The 17,588-nt window shown below is 45.3% G+C and overlaps 3 protein-coding genes across 4 annotated transcripts in view; 2 read left to right on the forward strand and 1 right to left on the reverse strand.

Moving 5' to 3' along the window:
* Positions 1–17,588, reverse strand: part of mdh1b (malate dehydrogenase 1B, NAD (soluble)) — a 38,465-nt gene that overhangs the window by 1,410 nt on the left and 19,467 nt on the right. Inside the window, exon 11 of one of the 2 annotated variants that reach the window (XM_079336560.1) lies at positions 14,821–14,888. The exons of the other annotated variant lie outside the window; for it this stretch is intronic. Within the exon in view, the coding sequence (XP_079192686.1) occupies positions 14,836–14,888 (53 nt within the window). The 3' untranslated portion in view covers positions 14,821–14,835. Of the gene's footprint in view, positions 1–14,820; positions 14,889–17,588 lie in introns of those variants that run through there. 2 annotated transcript variants of the gene reach the window in all.
* On the forward strand, positions 764–11,137 carry abcb6a (ATP binding cassette subfamily B member 6 (LAN blood group) a). The gene is made up of 20 exons (XM_079336556.1): positions 764–1,099; positions 1,872–2,395; positions 3,815–3,955; positions 4,042–4,231; positions 4,388–4,480; positions 4,738–4,930; positions 5,022–5,143; positions 5,221–5,330; positions 5,421–5,486; positions 6,453–6,578; positions 6,673–6,749; positions 6,923–6,986; positions 7,467–7,552; positions 7,907–7,964; positions 8,040–8,144; positions 8,389–8,563; positions 8,704–8,816; positions 9,225–9,319; positions 9,423–9,491; positions 9,589–11,137. The coding sequence occupies exons 2-20, from the start codon at positions 1,880–1,882 to the stop codon at positions 9,743–9,745; spliced, it is 2,556 nt and encodes an 851-aa protein (XP_079192682.1). The 5' UTR covers positions 764–1,099; positions 1,872–1,879; the 3' UTR covers positions 9,746–11,137.
* Positions 11,575–17,340, forward strand: cnppd1 (cyclin Pas1/PHO80 domain containing 1). The gene is made up of 8 exons (XM_079336565.1): positions 11,575–11,813; positions 12,297–12,399; positions 13,199–13,280; positions 13,377–13,497; positions 13,685–13,813; positions 13,908–13,969; positions 14,148–14,265; positions 15,019–17,340. Exons 1-8 carry the CDS (start codon positions 11,751–11,753, stop codon positions 15,637–15,639), a joined length of 1,299 nt encoding a protein of 432 aa, XP_079192691.1. The 5' UTR covers positions 11,575–11,750; the 3' UTR covers positions 15,640–17,340.

Consider the following 17,588-nt stretch of genomic DNA (forward strand, 5'->3'; position numbering starts at 1 on the left):
CCCATAGGACGGACACATGCGACAGCTGCCTTTTGAGTCACTTCCCTTCTTTGTGCACAGCCTTGAATTTACAGTTTGATGGGAAAAGCTCTTAACTTAAAACCCTCCGTCACTCCAAGACGATGCTTTTTATGTTCCTTTGACTTGAAAATTACTCTTCTCAGCAGAAGAGGCACTTGGGTTATGTTGCTGCAGTCATTAATCACTCATTCAGCGGCCTAAATATAGCAGTGAAATTACACCATTAGTAATAATATTCATGCCATTATATGTCACTGTTATCCAGCTGAAGTATTTTTTCCCCTCGCTACCTGTGGGACCTTTTGTGATGGAGCTTTTATGAGCTATTGTTCACACATCAGTCAGACATAGTGGTTACCTCTGTTTATTCCTTAGTATTTACTGCCCCCTGCTGGTCATGTTGTCGTATTGCATTCTCGAATGATTCATAAGATCGACTATAAAGGAGAAAAAAAGTTACCTGGCAAAGCTCTCAATGGCAGTAAGAGGATGAAATGAATATGTTTATGTAATATAAAATACGCAACAAAGAACACATGAGAATGAGCTGAAAACATGACGAGGTTATCAGTTTGTGTTTCTTGATGAGATTGAAGTGATTGGTTTTTAATCCAAGACTATTAGAGCTTGAGGGTTGTGAGAAGTTACACAAAGCATTATTTTAGTCATTCAAGTAATCCGTAATTAATCAGAAGTGAGTTCACACTATGGAGACGAAAAAACAAGTGGGAATACTCCTTAACACCTGCTGTTTTTTATAACAGCTCCGTCGCCAACCTCTAGAGGGCGCTGAGTCCCAGGGCATGTAGTCGAACAATGTTGTGTAAAGTGTCGATCGCCGAGTCATCGATGAGGGGGGGGATTGTTTAACATGCGTAGCAAGGACACTCAGAAGCCGCAGCAGCAGCATGAGTTCAAGACACATTTATAACGTGTTGGTGACAGAAACTTCACTGAACAGCACCGACTCTCACCAGTGTCACCATTAAATCCGCTGTAAGAGTCTTAACTGCGTTTAGACGACGAAGCTAAGCTAACAGCTAAGTGGACTGTGGACGGCAACCACCTGGAAATAAAGGTAAATAAATGTATTTATTTATAATGTTATTTTTTTTACAGCTTTTTTTAATAATGCATGCAGATGGTGTAGTGGGGATATCATTGCTTGTTTTGTCTTCACCTTTTCAGTTTAGCATATTTAGGAAAGGTTAAAAACTCAGTTAATCATTCTTGTGAAGTTTATTTTAATGCTACCCTTTAGCAAACATGTTTGTAATGTTTTGGCAGAATAGGTGACAAAGTTTTTCTTTTTGCAAGCAGCAGCTGAAGAAGGTGGTTTTTAGTGAACCGTGACTCAGCGAAATGTCCCAGACAGCCGAGTCATGCATACAAGACACATTTAAAGACGCGTAAAAAAAGAAGGAAAAACCAGCTTTTGGTCGAGGCAGTTTTTAGTCAGATGGATTTCCCTGCATCTCTGGCTTCGAATGAAAGCTATATTTGAGTTCAGAGCGAGGCCATGACCTTTAAGAAGAGAACTACAACTACAACTGGAGAACTACAACACTGGCATCTAGCAGCCTGTTCACAGAGGGCACGATGATGAGCTGCAGGCGGAGAGGAGAGCAACAAGCACGACAGCATCCCGAAGGAGGCAGATAAAAGTTTAACTCATGAGAACTTGTTGGGAATAACTTGAGACAAAAACTGGATTTGCTGCTTGCGAAAGAGAATTCAGTGTCCCTGTTTCATTTTGGCGATCTGATTCGCCCGATTCTGAATCCTCGTTTCCTTACCGCACAACTTTAGTCTGTTAATCACATCGGTTTCTTCACACACTCTCTCTCCAGGTGCAGCCATGGTGTTCCTTCAAAGCTACTGTGAAGTCAACGCCTCCATCTCCCTCACCTGGGTGGATGAAGGCATCGCCCCCTGCTTCTACTTCACCCTGGTGCCCTCCATCCTCCTCAGCGTCGCCTTCTTCCTCGGCACCGTCCACTGCATCTTCTACCAGAAATACGGCACAGCGATGGAGCCCAAGTTCGTCCCCCGCTCTCGCCTCTACGGCCTCCAGCAGGTGGTCTCCGTCCTCCTCCTGTTACAGTTTATCGGGGGGCTGGTGTGGCGAGCCGCCAGCGGAGGAGAGCTCCCGGGTTACGTGGTTCTGTACGGCTGTTTCTCGGCGCTCGGCTGGGTCTGGGCCGTAGCGCTGCTCAGGACGGAGAGGCGCAGGGTGCTGGTGATGGATCGCACGAGGGGCCACAGCGCGGCCCTGCTGCTGTTCTGGGCCCTGGCGTTCTCGGCGGAGAACCTGGCCTTCGTCTCCTGGTACAGTCCTCACTGGTGGTGGGGTCTGGAGGACGATCGGCAGCAGGTGAGGAGAGAGGGAACGTGAGATCAGCTTTGAGAAGGTTTTTCACACATGACCTCCTGGAAATTTCTCTAAATATTTCAGGACAGGCACCTTGAAATCTGAGCACCACAGTACAGGATTGAAATATTCTGACAGATTTACAGGAAAATCACAACGACATGAGTCACTTGATCTTTCGAGGTTAATTCTCGATTTTTACAATTATCCAAATCTCATTTCCAGTTCGGCACCATTAAGTCAGGATCACTGTTTTTTCAGAACAATGGGTGCTTTTTGTTTCCTCCGTGGACTCCAGGGTTTGTAGACTTTGACTCCGGGGAAAGTTGCAACAGCATTAGATGCGGATAGTTGCGCACATTTTTATTCGTTGCGAAAATAATCCAAACGTTTGTTGTTTTTTTTCTCCGTAACTGAACAATGTGTTTAATTCAAGTAAAGCCTCTCAGTTTTAGCAGCACGTTTCGTAAACGCGTCGTGAGCACATGTGCCTCTTAAAAATGCTCTTTGTAGCAGACTGAAGAGCTTGTTTTTAGTTTGCACGGCCTTTTGGTTCTTTATGAATCTCATCTAACGTCCTAACTTCCTCGTTTTAAGATACTTCGTGTTTTTGCGACTCTATTTTCACACAGCGCTGAACTCGGAAAACCTGAACGACATCTTCTGCAGCCTCTGTACCATCTTATCTTAACAACCTTTATCGCCTCTTTCAACGATGCGTCACCCTTTATTGGTGTCTCTGATGTGACTCAAACGATGGGCTGATAACTCTGTGATGTTGTTTTAACACTTGTAAACAGGCCACAGTGTGGTGATAGATTATTCATAGGTGTGTCTCTGAGTGAGGTTGTGCAGCCTGTACAAAGCAGGTTTGTTCACATCCAGGCATTCAAAACACACCGCAAGACTTTTTTTTCTTCTTCTTCTTTTTCTGCTGAGTCATTGCTGAGTCTGACTTTCACATCCTGAAACCCGGCACACGGTTAACCAATCAAATCACAAGACCGAATGTCACCCCTCCCACGCTGAGTCATGGCTTGTGTAATTATCAGCATGACTTGAAGTTTGAGCCTCAGAGGCTTCCTTCTTTGTGAAAAACGCCTAAAATAGTACGTCAATCAAACAGGGGTTTGATTGAATTTTAATTTTGTTTTATTTTATTGTCGAAGTTGTTGAGTGAAAGTCCCTCCAGCCTGAGATCTACAACCCGATATCAGACTTTCAGAGAGATTTTTTTAACGCTTTGTTTCTTTCATGATGAAAATAAGTAGAAGTAAGTCTCACTGCCTCTCTCTGAAGACGTGGGTTGAACTCTTTATTTTTAAATCCTTCGAAAACAACGTTTTAAAACGTAACGTAAAGAGCACGTCGTGTACGTGCGCGGTCTGATCCCTTCACGTTGATCTGCTCTGACCCCCTCAGGTGCAGTTCGCCCTGTGGCTGATGCGCTACACCGGCGCCGGGCTGCTCTTCTTCGTCGGTCTCAAAGCTCCCGGGTTGCCGCGGAGACCGTACATGCTGCTGATAAACGAAGACGAGCGGGACGTGGAGAACAGCGCCCAGGTAAGTGACCTCCCTCACCTCGTCCTCACAAAGAGGACGGCGTGCGGTCTGGTCTGGAGTTTGGTGTGTTTTTTTCTGGTCCTCAGAGTCTGCTGGGCGGAGCGGAGGAGAACCAGTCCACCTGGCAGGGCTTCAGGAAGAAAGTGCGGCTTCTCGTCCCCTACCTGTGGCCGCGAGGAAACCTCTTCCTCCAGATGCTCGTCGTCTTCTGCCTGGGTCTGCTCGGAATCGAGAGGGCGATCAATGTCTTCGTGCCCATTTACTACAAAAACATCGGTGAGTCACTTTTTTCAGTTTGACCTTCGAGTTGAGCCGAAGTCGTTTTTATGAACTCAAGTTTGCTCCCACGCCACATGCAAAGAGAGACAACGTATGATTCATGTTCTTCATCCTGAATCTCTCTCTCTCTCTCTCTCTCTCTCTCTCTCTCAGTGAATGAACTGACTGACGGCAGCCCCTGGCACGCTCTGGCTACTACAGTGTGTATTTATGTGCTGCTCAAGTTCTTCCAGGGCGGCGGAGCAGGTAAGAACAACTCCTGATTGTTCGTTTTTTTAAAACGGTTAATTCAACATCGTCTTTAAGTCGACTCTTCTTCCTTCTTCTTCTCCTTCTTCTCCTCCTCCTTCTCCTCCTCTTCCTTCTTCTCCTCTTCCTCCTCCTCCACCTTCTCCTCCTCTTCCTTCTTCTCCTCTTCCTCCTCCTCTTCCTTCTCCTCCTCTTCCTTCTTCTCCTCCTCCTCCTCCTCTTCTTCTTCTCCTCCTCCTCATCCTCCCTCTCAGGAGCGTCGGGGTTTGTCAGCAACCTGCGCTCCTTCCTCTGGATCCGCGTGCAGCAGTTCACCAACCGCGTGGTGCAGGTGCGCCTCTTCTCCCACCTGCACGCCCTCTCCCTGCGCTGGCACCTCGGACGCAAGACGGGGGACGTCCTGCGCAGCATCGACCGAGGCACGTCCTCCATTAACAGCCTGCTCAGGTTGGAGACGTTTGGGATAACGAAGGAGGCGATTTACTGAACGTGTGTTTCCTGAACGTTTCTTATGAATGTCTCTCGTTCTCCTCGTCAGCTACATCGTGTTCAGCATCGTCCCAACCATCGCAGATATCGTCATCTCCATCATCTACTTCATCACTTATTTCAACGCCTGGTTCGGCCTGATCGTCTTCGTCTGCATGACCCTGTACCTCAGTAAGTGGCGCATACATTCACCGTGCAATCATGAAATCAAAAAGGTCAGATTTGACTTGAAGGACCTTTTGATGCAGCTCTGACCATCATCATCACCGAATGGAGAACGAAGTACAGGCGCGACATGAACCAGCAGGACAACAACGCCAAAACCAAAGCTGTGGACTCGTTGTTGAACTTTGAGACGGTACGGGGGAAACCTTCAGTCAGATGTCAGCGGCGTGCTCCGGCCTGGGAGGCGTTCCTTTTTTTAAAATCCTCTGTTTTTATCGAACAGGTGAAATATTACAACGCAGAGAACTACGAGGTGAGGCGGTTCGAGGACGCCATCCTGAAATATCAGGTGAGTGGGACCGCTGCTGAAGTGCATACATTGAAAGCAGTGTCAGTGCAGAACCTGAATGTGCATGTAATGATACTGACACCTTGCAGACATGCTGGAGGGAAGATTTCCCAGCAGCAGAGAGGAGTGAGAGGCCGAGAGGTTTAAGTCGACAGAGTGTGATAATGATTGGTTGGCATCGGGGCGGTTCGCAGGTCACATAGTAGATCCACCTGGGCTACCGCAGGGCTCCATTTATATCTTGTCAGTGACGTTTTTAAACCTTGTTGATTTAAAAAAAAAAAAAAAAAAAAAAAAGCACAACCAGAGTCGGCGACCCGAAACATGAATCTTCTTTTCATTTTGAAGCGTTACCGGCGTGCTCTCCAAAGGCGGTCCAAACGTCCTCTGCTGTGTCACCCACGCCCTAAATCCTGAGCTCAAAGTGTGCGTGCAGAGGAGCGTGTGGGCGTGCTCACTGTGTCAGAAGTGGAACACAAACGTTGTGCTCTAATCTTTTGCCATCAGTTTTAGTTTTCAAATCAAGGCGAATGACACGCAGGAAAGGAGCCACAGGTTGGACTTGGACCCGGGCCGCCTGCTTGGAGGACTCTGACCACTGGCTAGCAGCGCCAGTCTGTGTCGTTTTGTTCCCCTTTTTATAATAAAAAGGAGAAATTCATCAAAAGAACAAAGCACAGTTTGTTTTGAGGCGGAGGACGCAGGTGAAATGTGTCCAGATGTGCGTCAAAGAGAAATCAGTTCAGTTTATTTGCAGTTTAAAACCACGTTGGAAAAGCATGTAGAAGAGGTAAAAGAGTACAGGAGGGTTTGAAAAGCAGAACAAAATAAAGAGAGATCAGAGACACCACATGGGAAAAAAAACATTTTAGGAGCTCGAATGCAGATTTACTCGTCTGCGTTTATCAGATGATGAAGAAGATTTGCAGCCGATCCGCCTTTAAACGTTTCTCTCACTGCGTTTAGGTGTCCGAGTGGAAGACTCAGGCGTCGCTGGCCTTCCTGAACCAAACTCAGAACCTCATCATCGGATCGGGGCTGCTGGCCGGCTCTCTGCTCTGTGCGTACTTTGTGACCGAGGGAAGGTTTCAGGTACCGATCACCTCTCTATCCTCCGGTCTCCGGACCTGGACTCTTATTAATCACAGTTTGAAGCGCAACCTTAAAAGCGACTCTCCCATCTTAGGTTGGCGACTTCGTTCTCTTTGGTACCTACATCATCCAGCTGTACACCCCCCTCAACTGGTTTGGAACCTACTACAGGTAAGAGGACACGTTCAGAGTGTGTTAGCACATGGTTTTAGATCTGCCCTCAAATTTCTAGTCATTTAAATTTAAAATAATAATAAATAAACTTATCCTAAATGATCACATTGAAACCAGAGTTAAAAGAAAGCACTCTGCAGTCCTCCTGTTTCTTCTTGTGTTTACCGCAGAATGATCCAGAATTCCTTCATCGACATGGAAAGCATGTTCAAGCTCTTTGAAGAGGAAGAAGAGGTACCGAGAGCTGATTACACACACACACACACACACACACACACACACACACATACACTCCTGAAAATATCCAGATCATTTCAGGCTCCTGAGGCAAAGACAGGATGTAAAAAGAGGAACGTTGAAGTGGCTGACAAAGCTGTACAACACTCATCAGAACATTTTGATTCTTTGTTTAGTTTGACAGAATAACAATATCGTCAGAAGAGCGAAGAAGAAAACGATGCATCCCTTTCTTCCAGTCTCTGACATACAGTCTGTGCACCCTGCGCTGGTCGCAGGACAGAACCCCCCCCCCGTCTCTCCATGTGAATTCTCCTGATTACATCCTGCTGCGTTCTCATGTCAGCTCACTCTGACTTGCTGCGGGAAAAAAGATCACTTAAGGGGGCGAGCGTTCAGCTGTTGGTGTTCTCCACATTAAACAGGAGCTGTATTAAGATGCTCTTGTTAATATTGCCTTTTTTTGGTCTTGTGCAGGTGAAGGACGTTGTGAACGCAGGAAGTTTTCTCTACAAATTGGGAAAGGTGGAGTTTGAGAACGTTTACTTCAGCTACACCAATGGGTAAGTTAATGTCACGGTGATGATGTCACCTATTGAGACCGCGTAGCGTCATGTGAAGCTCTCTTATTGGTCGGATGCTGGCGTTGGTAAAATCCCTCATTCCAGCTGCTGCCTCTTTAAGGCCCCGCCTCCCCATATTCCCACTTTCCTCCGATTGGCCAGCTCTGTTTGGCAGCCAAAGGGAAATGTGGGCGGTGCTTCTGGGTGGGTGGGCGTGTCTTTGAGAGAGCTCCCTGCGTGGGCGTGTCCTACAACTTTGCTCCATGCTTTGCTCTGATACGTCAGAGGTCACGTGACGGCCAAGTTCTCTTTTCTCAGGATTTTAACTTCCTAGCTTTCTCTCCTGTTTTACAGCAAGGAGATTCTCAAGGACGTTTCCTTCACCGTCCTCCCGGGACAGACTGTTGCTCTCGTAAGTCAAAGAAACATTTAAACGAGTTTGCCGTCTGGTCTGCACGCTCTTCTAAAGGTGAAACTCTTCCTCCAGGTGGGTCCATCAGGCTCAGGGAAGAGCACCATCGTTCGCCTCCTCTTCCGTTTCTATGACGTCCAGGGAGGCTGCATCAGCATCGACGGCCAGGATATTTCCAAAGTAAATGTCGGGGCACCAGAAGAAGCTCATGAGATCACGTTACAATGACAAGAACCTACAAAATACACTGAAGTTTACACAACGCCTCTTTGATCAAACTGAATTAACTTCGAGCCTTACAGTAAAAGTAAAAACGACGTTGAGCCGTCTGAGGCTAAATGTTCTTTGTATTTGAAAGGCCTCGTATGACTTTGACCCTCAGGCTGCAGGTCTTTAAGAAAGACTTTTCATTGGCTCTCCTCAGGTAAAGCAGACGTCTCTGCGAGCTCACATCGGCGTGGTACCTCAGGACACCGTGCTTTTCAACGACACCATCCGGGACAACATCCGCTACGGACGCATCTCGGCCAGCGACCAGGAGGTGGAGGAGGCTGCGTTAGCTGCCGACATCCACGATAAAATCATGACCTTCCCTGACGGTAGTGCATCCAATAACCCTGCTGCTTTCTTTGAAGTGGTCCGTCATCTATCGGGTGGAGGTTGTTTGGGCTTTGTCTGAGCGGGACAGAGGAAATGTACGATCTGCTGACTTCTCAGCGGTGCGTTCTTCTCCCCGCAGGTTATGAAACACAGGTTGGAGAGAGAGGTCTGAAGCTGAGCGGAGGAGAGAAGCAACGCGTGGCCATCGCCCGGACAATTCTCAAAGCACCTCAGATCATTCTGCTGGATGAGGTGAGGTTACGAAAAGGAGGAACTATATTAAAGTAGAAAGGCAGACTGAGGACAAAATGTGATCTCGAGCAGGGGAACCACCTTTTTGACTTGACGGACCAGAGAGCAGCTGGCACATTTCTGACGGATCAGTGCGGATTATTAAATATGTACTTTATGAGCATAAAGAAACCCAAACTACTGTAGAAAAAAAAAAATCTAAACCTGCTTTCCAGAGACCAGGTGATCTTAGCGTGCCCTCTTTTGGTTGCAGTCGTTGAATGAGTGGATTGGTCTCACACATCCTCACTGTTGCCATTTATGCATCAGCTGTGACCTTTCAGACTCTTGCTGCGGGAGTCACAGAAGCGAGCATTGTTGCTGTTTTTTTTTTTTTTCTAAGTGTGCACCCACGATGTGTTTCCGCAGGCCACGTCCGCACTCGACACGCAAACGGAGCGCAACATTCAAGCCTCGTTGTCCAAAGTCTGCACCAATCGTACAACAGTTGTTGTAGCTCACAGGTAAGAGACGCACGTGCGTTATGTTTTATTGGATTCAAATTTCCATTCTTTCAGGAAATCACTGAATACATTACCGTGTTTGCGTCTCTTCAATGAATTAAAGGTTGTCTACGATAATTGGAGCAGACCAGATTCTTGTTATCAATGATGGCCGCATCGCCGAGCGAGGACGGTAAGTTCCCCTCGTTACCTTTGAACCGTACAGCACGTCTCTTTTTACCATTTAGCTCCAAGTGAGTCACTTTTCTTTTTCTCCCCCCCAATCGTAGACACGAGGAACTTCTGCTGAAGGGAGGTCTGTACGCAGACATGTGGATGAAGCAGCAGCAGGCACAGGACTCCGACTCCTCGTCAGACACGGAAACCAAAGACCGAAAGTCGGAGAAACTGCAGCCGCCATCGATGTCTTCGGGCCACGGCCACTGATGCTACTATCTCCACCGTTTGAGTCCACTTTTAAACGTGAAAAACGTTCAATACTTTCAGAACTCTTAGTATTATTTTAAATGTTATTTATTGTTAGGATTAAAAACCGAATGTGCAATGGAAAGTTACGGTGTAAAAACAAAGAGATGCCTTCTTGTGGGTGACACGCTTTGAAAGGCCTGATTTTCAAACGCCAAATCTGCCTTTGTTTGTTTTCGCCCTATGATTGTCTACGAAAGACAAAAGGAGTATTTTCTTTTACCTGTGTGTAGTTTTAAATATCTGACTTGATTTAACTTATTTAAAGTGATAAAAGGGAAAGAGCAAAAAAGAAAGAACAAAACTCTAATCAGTCTGACTTATATTTAGTTGGTGTCAGGAATTGTATTCAGTTATATTTTATTGATGTAAGGGTCTTTCTACTGTTTTTTAAAGTGCATAGTGTGCATCGCTCGTGAGATCAGTGCGTCTTCTAAACTCTTGGCAAGGATGAATGAATACACAAAAGTTAAAGGTCATATATTCTGAGTGCGCTTCACTATGTTCATCTAACTCTTAACATGTGTCCCGAGTCTGTCTAAAAACCCCCCAGTGATGAGAAAAGTCCATCCTCTCGGTCTTCTGCCTGCTCCACTTTTCAGTAAATGTGTGCTCAAACAGGCCGTTTTCCCTTCATGACATCACAAAGGGCAGTAGCCCCTCCCCCAGGTGGGTGACACTCCCACAGCTAGGTGTTTGTTCTGCCCTCTTACCATAAACAATAGAACATGGAGTGAGAAAGCCAGAGACACCAAACCCTTCTAAAAAGGGGCGTGGTTAGACAGCTCATTTACATATTTAAAGCTACAGACACAGAAACAGCCTGTTCTGAGCAGGGCTGAAATAGAGGGGTTTAGACATGATCAAATACAGGATCAGAGGGGATTTACAACAGGAAACTTCACAAACGTGTGTTCGGGAGCTGGTTAGAAACGGGGAGAATATGTGACCTTTAATGTAAACTTTGGAGGTTGTGACTTTTCAAACATTGTTTTGGAGTGAAACATAACTTTTAAAATCAATGTTGCTGCAGTTAAAAACAATCCTTTCTCGTGGAGGCAGTGTGACTGAGTACTTTGGTTTTTATAGAAACAAGTTAGTTGAATCTGCCTATACGCTGTGTTTTTTAAGTGGGCATAGAGAGACACTATAAAGTCTGTACAGTAATATTGGCCATCATTTTTCTTATCTCATGTAAAACTGGTATACAAGATCTATAAAGCCATACCTATAATCACAATAAGAATCACAAAATCACAGACTTTGTATATCTACCTCTCATGATTATTACATATGTATATATTTTTGTGTAAAATTGTCATGAGAAATAAAAAAAAGTTGGTCTTTTTATTATTTTTGTTTGCATTATTGTGTGTTTCAATCCAATAAATACATTTAAAGAAGTAAAGCTCTGGTTTAGATGCCTGCATATTTCTAACTTCAGAACTGCAACAACGACAAAAAGGCACATAAAAACAACCTCAGTGATTTAAGATAAATAAAAGAGGCTATTTTATTTAGGATAAAAACAGGGTGCTGGGGAGGGGGTGTCATTCCCATTTACAGAGCTTCGTATTTCATATACCTCTGCAAATAACTCGTGATTATTGGATCAATATTCAGTCATGCAAAGTTTTAACTAAAGAAGTTTCTTCATCCATGTCATTACACATTTACAAAATTAGAGCATGCATGGGAAAATGGAAACACTATCATGAGTAAGATATAAATAAATGTGTCATAAGGCCAAAGGCAGTTTACAACTAGTTGTGTAATAGCTCCCCCCCCCCTTTCTCTCCTCTCCTTCCCGCTCTGCCTGCTGTCAGACGGGAAACGAACAGCTGGAGGCTCCGCTCCTCCGTGTAGCTATCAGACGAGCTTAACGTGACAGACGGGGCGAAGAGCCAGGCCAAAACAAGTCGTCTTCTTCGACGTTCAGCCAACCGATGTTACATCCATAGTAAACATGGATTTCGACGCGTTGTTTAACGAGAGGACGTTTCAGTTTTCGGACTTTCAGGAGTTCACGGTATGTTTTTACGACAGGACAACAAACAGTCGCCGAAGCTAACGTTAGCCGCTGAAGCTAACTGAACGTTGTGTACCTTTTTCTAAATGTGATGACCTCGGGTGTTTTTGGCTTTACCTAGCTATGTAACGAAGTTGCCTTCATATAAATGTATAACTAAGTGTTACATTGCTTTAATAATACCACATTTAATCAAAAGTAACTTAAGGTACTGTAGCTTACGCCAGTAAGTTAGTTAGCTGGCTTTAGCTAAGTTATTTAGTTGCTGTTGCTAAGGGCCTGGCGGTTGCTAAGCTAAAGTTAAACAGCATGGTACATTATCTTTATAATAGGGATATTAAAGTGATGTTGATGGAAAACTCATATAATAGTCTTAGCATGGGGATGAATTAACTCTGAGCTCTTTTCCTGCTCAGTAATGTTACCCGCTGTGGTCTTTTGGTTGAGCTATCTGTGAGCTCTTGTTTTTATTGTTTTTTTCAGTTTCTACCTGGACACCAGAAGTTGACTGAACGGGTGAGGAAGCGGCTGTACTATGGCCTGGACTCAGACGTTTCTCTAGATGACCTGTCGTGCCCTGTGACAGGTGAGTTTTCAACTGGGTTAAACAAACAGGGCGTGTGGACATGTTGTGTCTCACTTCCTGGTTGTCACGCGTTTCCATCTTGAATTCATTATAACTTGTTTGGGCTGTTTGGTGCTCGCTGTGTTTTTTAATAAAAAAACAAGGAGTCCAAAATCTCTTGTATTAACATGATTGATCTGAATATGATCTTAACATTATTATATTTATAATTGTAATGTTAATTTTGAGCTTTATATGACTGTTAATTAGAAATAGGACAACAATCAGGGAGATTGTGGGAACAGGTTGTGTAGCCTCTGTACATGGGGCACACACACAAGCCACTTGGCCACTGGTGCCGCTTCAAATTACCGGTATTCATATTTTTTTACTTACAGCTAAGCACCCTAGTTTTTCAGATTCTTGATTGCAATAGTAAAATGACAAAATATTAAAAAGTTAAAGGGTGGTTTCATACCCTTAACAGTGGTTCTCAACTGGTGGGTTGGGACCCGAAAGTGGGTCACGGAGCCGTTTGAAGTTGGTCGCAAAAGTGTGCTATGAAAAAGAAGACAGCGTGATTTCTCATAGAATAAATCTGATTGGTTGAAAAATATCAGAAATCTGGGTGGCGATTTTTCATGACGGACTCGGTTCTGGATTTTGAATTTAAATCAGTTGTGACCCACTGCTCGAAAAGACAACCTTAGCAAAATGTAAATGAAGTAGTGTGTAACAAACTTTTTAAAAACACAGAAGAGACTTCTGAAGACCAGTAGAAGGTGCGATCAGATCAGTTCACTCTCTCTTTTGATTCCAGATATTGCAGTCGAAATCTTCCAGAAGTCTGCCCCAAGCCCGATACGAAAGCTCCAGAAGAAGTATGCTGCCCATGTGTCCAGGTTGGTTCTGCTTGTGTTTGATTTGTATCTTTTAAAGAAACTGAACGTGTCACTGCCAGTCATGAAAGCATCTGAAAGTTCTCTTTGTTTCTTCAGGGAGGCCTGCATCTCTCCGTGTGCCATGATGCTGGCTCTCGTTTACATAGAAAGGCTCCGACATAGAAACCCAGAATACCTACAAAAGATCTCCTCCTCTGACCTCTTCCTGATCTCCATGGTATGTGAGCCGCTGTGTTCAAAGGACCTTTCTAAATGTGTCACAGTGTTATTTGTCCCATCTAAACGGCGCGGGCCAGGTTGAAGTGACATACTCTAGTTACCCAGCTGCTCTTTGCTACAATCATGTACCTGCATGTACTGGTGATGAGTCATTGACAGCTACTGTGTCCTGACTATGCAATCAGATGGTTGCCAGCAAATACCTGTACGACGAAGGCGAAGAAGAAGAGGTTTTCAACGATGAGTGGGGGGCCGCCGGGAAGCTGGACGTCAAAACCATCAACACCCTGGAGATGAACTTCTTGAACGCCATCGTGAGTGTCGCCGTATTTACAAGCCGCGACCTGCAGGGCGCGTTTGTCCCCGCCTCTTTGTCCCAGACTTAACACGACTTTTTTTCTTTTCCAGGAGTGGAGCCTCTTCACAGAGCCAAATGACTTATTTGATATTCTTAGTCAGCTGGAAACCAGGTCAGTGGTTCAGCCATGTGCAACTAACGTACACAATGGTGTCCAAATGAATTATTTAACGACAAAAAAAAAAGCAGAGAAGAAGAAGCTTAAATCCACTCTGATTCATGTTGAAGAAGAAGAAGAAGAAGAAGCAGCGAGAGGCCAATTTCTGACTCTGGTTTTTTTCTGTCTCCAGCATCGCAGAGCGGCAGGGGATGAAACGTGGTTGGTTCACCTACACCGACCTCTGCGTGCTCCTGGAGCAATCAGCGTGGAGTCAAGCACTTACAGCCATTTATCAGCACTTTATCAAGGTGAGCCGACGGAACGTTTACACGTGTAAGAAGCTCCAGAGGAACTTCTCAGGGTGACGGCGGCGTTGTTGTTTTTGTCTTTTGATCTGCATCGAGAAACGGCAAGAGAGCCTGGAAGTCTTTAATGACCGCTTCCCCCTTTTTCTATTATCTGATATAAAAACTCAGAATATTAAAAAAGCATAATGCTGATCCTACAAGCTGAGCTGGAAGTCAGGGCAGCCAGAATGTTTACATCCATGGGGGAATTAAAAAAAAAAAAAAAAAAAAGGAAAGCCAGAGTGAGCTTCATGTTGTCCTAAAAAGGCAACGAGTGAGGAAGGAAGCTTGAGCGCAGAACAGCTCGGCCCTCTCCTCGACAACTCAGACGAAACAAACGCCTGCAGTGACGTGAGCTTGATCGCGACGCTGCAGCGCGTTTCCATTCAAAACAAAAACAGGCGCGGGTGGTTTCCATGGACACGCAGAGGAAGACTTCACACCACAGAGGCTGTTTTAATTGGACTCATTTTTAGTCGTTAATCACAAATGGACACAAAGATGCCGAGTCAGCACTTTAATAATCTGAAGTCAACAGAAGAGTAAACGATTAGAGATGTTTTGGTGTAACGTCGTCCAGATTTCTGCAAAGATAAGATCACAAAATCACACAAAAAATTGTCTTAAAATTCATTAAACGAAATGGAAAAATTGGTGTGCAGAGTTTGCAATTAAGAAATAAATAATTGTTTTCATCTTGTGATTTGTTGGCAGGTCTCCTGCATGCTCGGCCTCGTCTATCTGACCAGTGTAGCCGGTCTGATTGCCACCAGCGCTGTGCTGCACCAGCTCAGTCTCTCCAAAAGCAGCCACCCTCTACTTCCACCTCCAGCTGAGATTAGCCCCGCCCACCTCGAAGCCCCGAACCTGAACTCGGACGCTCCTCCTGCTGCCCAGCGCCCGCCATGTTGCCTCCTGGCCAACAAGAGTCTCAACCGACAGACCGGGGGAATGGACCAGCAGCACCCCTCCCCGCACCCGCCCTCCGCCCCCTCGCAGACATCTGTCTTGTGTCTGTGGGGGTCCCTCCTCGCATCCATGGGTCACACACATCCTCAAACTGTTTCTGACATGGACTCCGCCCAAACCTGGTCTCCTGTCTCGTTTCTCACAGCCCTCCCTCCTCTCCAGTGCGGCCTCAGAAACGCTTCCTCGCTCGGCCCCTTCCATAGCACTCGGCACCCTGCACCGTGGATCGCCTCCGGCTTCATCGGAGGGGCAGAAACCAGCATGAACTCTCGCCTCGGTGTGTTTCCTCCCGTGCAGCTGGGACCCTGCCACCCTGAGTCCGTGTTACCGCTCAACAAAGCCCAGGCTCTGCTCATGCCCGGCTAGAGATCAGCTGGAAAAGCCGACTCTGGAAAAGTAAACAAGCTCCTCTTCTATGACTCATCCGGTCATGCTTGCGTTTCTTTTTCCAGAGCGAGTTTACAGGTGCAAAGAGGAGAGCAATCAGGTGTGTTTGAGACATCACAGGCTGGAAAAATCACTTTAAAGTTCACAACTAACTCCAAAACACATTAGCAAAATTCCATAGAGTTGAGTTTGCACTCTGCAGCTTGTGAAGATAAAAAAAAAAGAAAAAAGAATGCTGATCTTTATTTGTTGGCTGCAAACTGAGGGCCGTGCTTCAAAGCAAGATAAAGGGTTGGCGAGGGTTGTTAAACCTTCGGTATGATTGGTGGAGTATCCATGGTAACCTGTGCTGCACAGCTAACATGGCCAGTAAAGGGTTGGGTTCATACCTCGCGTTTTAAAGCCAAAACACTCTCTAGTATTTGAGCGACGGGTCAGATGTAAGCACAAGCTGCTGAGCGATTAAAAAGACGGAGCGAGCTTTCAAACTGTTTGAGCACATCGGCCTCGTTTAGCACTGACGCTCCCGTTTCCACCGAGCTGTCCGCTTTGGTTCAGTTTGGTACGGCTAACTCTGGTCTCGTTTGCGTTTCCACAGCCCGACCCTTCCTTTATTTGTTAAACGGAGTGAGTCAGCTATGAAATACTGTGACATCATAGCAGCGTAACACAGCGTAGCCCGCTTATGAATTAAGTTCAACGCAGAAGAAGAGCGGGACACAGTAAATAAAAAAGAAGATCCTTTATTTTGGTACCATTCTCAAAACATCACAGACGTGAGTCGGTCGGTTTTGTAACCTCGGGTCGGTCTTGCTTCACGGTACACCTCTCAGTTTTGCCGCCAACATTTCTCCTTTTCTTCCTGTAAGTTGGGACCGGGATGTGAGGACGTAAGGCTCTTCTTTGCTGAGCGTGTTTATCATTTATTATTTTTATTTTTTTCATTTTAAAGTTTGATCAGAAGTCACGTTGAAGCTGCGTGACGTGTTATGAGACGTTCAAGTGTCTGAACGGGGTGGGGATTTACGAGAAGAAGGGACTTCACCAGTTACCCGTTTACTTCAGTTAAACTTTCTGTGTTTTTCTAACTCACACCTGAGGAACTGTTCAGCATATGTAAGGTCCACACACACACACACACACACACAGCAAGCACTGATTTTATGCACCAGATCCTTTTTTACTTTTTAACCTCAACCTAAAGTTCACCTCTGACCCTTTTAGAGCCAAATCTAAAAAAAAAAAATTCCTGATTGTGTTTCAAAACGAGACTTTACATGAATCCAACTTTTCTTTTAGTAAGTTTTGGCCAAACGTCAGGGAATAAGCTCTGTAAGTTTCTCACCGTGAGTTCCTGCTTGGTGTGTTTTTTTGAAGTGAGGGGTTTTAGGAATATGACATGCTGAGGCTGAAGCAGCTTGTTTTGGTTTAATTTGCACATTTGGCTGCATTGTTTTTTTGTTGCTTCTGGAAAAATTCACTCCGTTTATTTTAACACCAGGAAACGTATTTCTCTATCCACAGTTACTCTCAGTCTCCGGGGACATTCACTCGTTTATAATCGACCCTTCGGACAAACCGCTGTGAACATCTGGATTTGATAGATTTCATTTTTGTACATGGTGTAAAAAGCAAATATTGTACAAATCTGTAGAGCTAATAAAGAAAGCATTTCTTTGAGATGTGTTTGAGGCTGTTCTTCCTTCATTGGAGGGGACAGATATTCTAACTGTCTCTCATCACAGTGAATCCCAGGAGATGTTTAGCTGCCAGTAATATGCTTTTGTATGTTGGGACTCACAATGCCCTTTACTGTACAGGTCCTTGACATTTACTCCATATAGACCAGCTTTATTTTCTGACAGAGCACCTCGTATGTGGAGCCTTGAGGGATGCATCCGGCATCAGAAGGTATATTTGATCATAAA

The sequence above is a fragment of the Symphodus melops genome (assembly GCF_947650265.1).
Source record: "Symphodus melops genome assembly, chromosome: 23".
Taxonomy (NCBI): domain Eukaryota; kingdom Metazoa; phylum Chordata; class Actinopteri; order Labriformes; family Labridae; genus Symphodus; species Symphodus melops.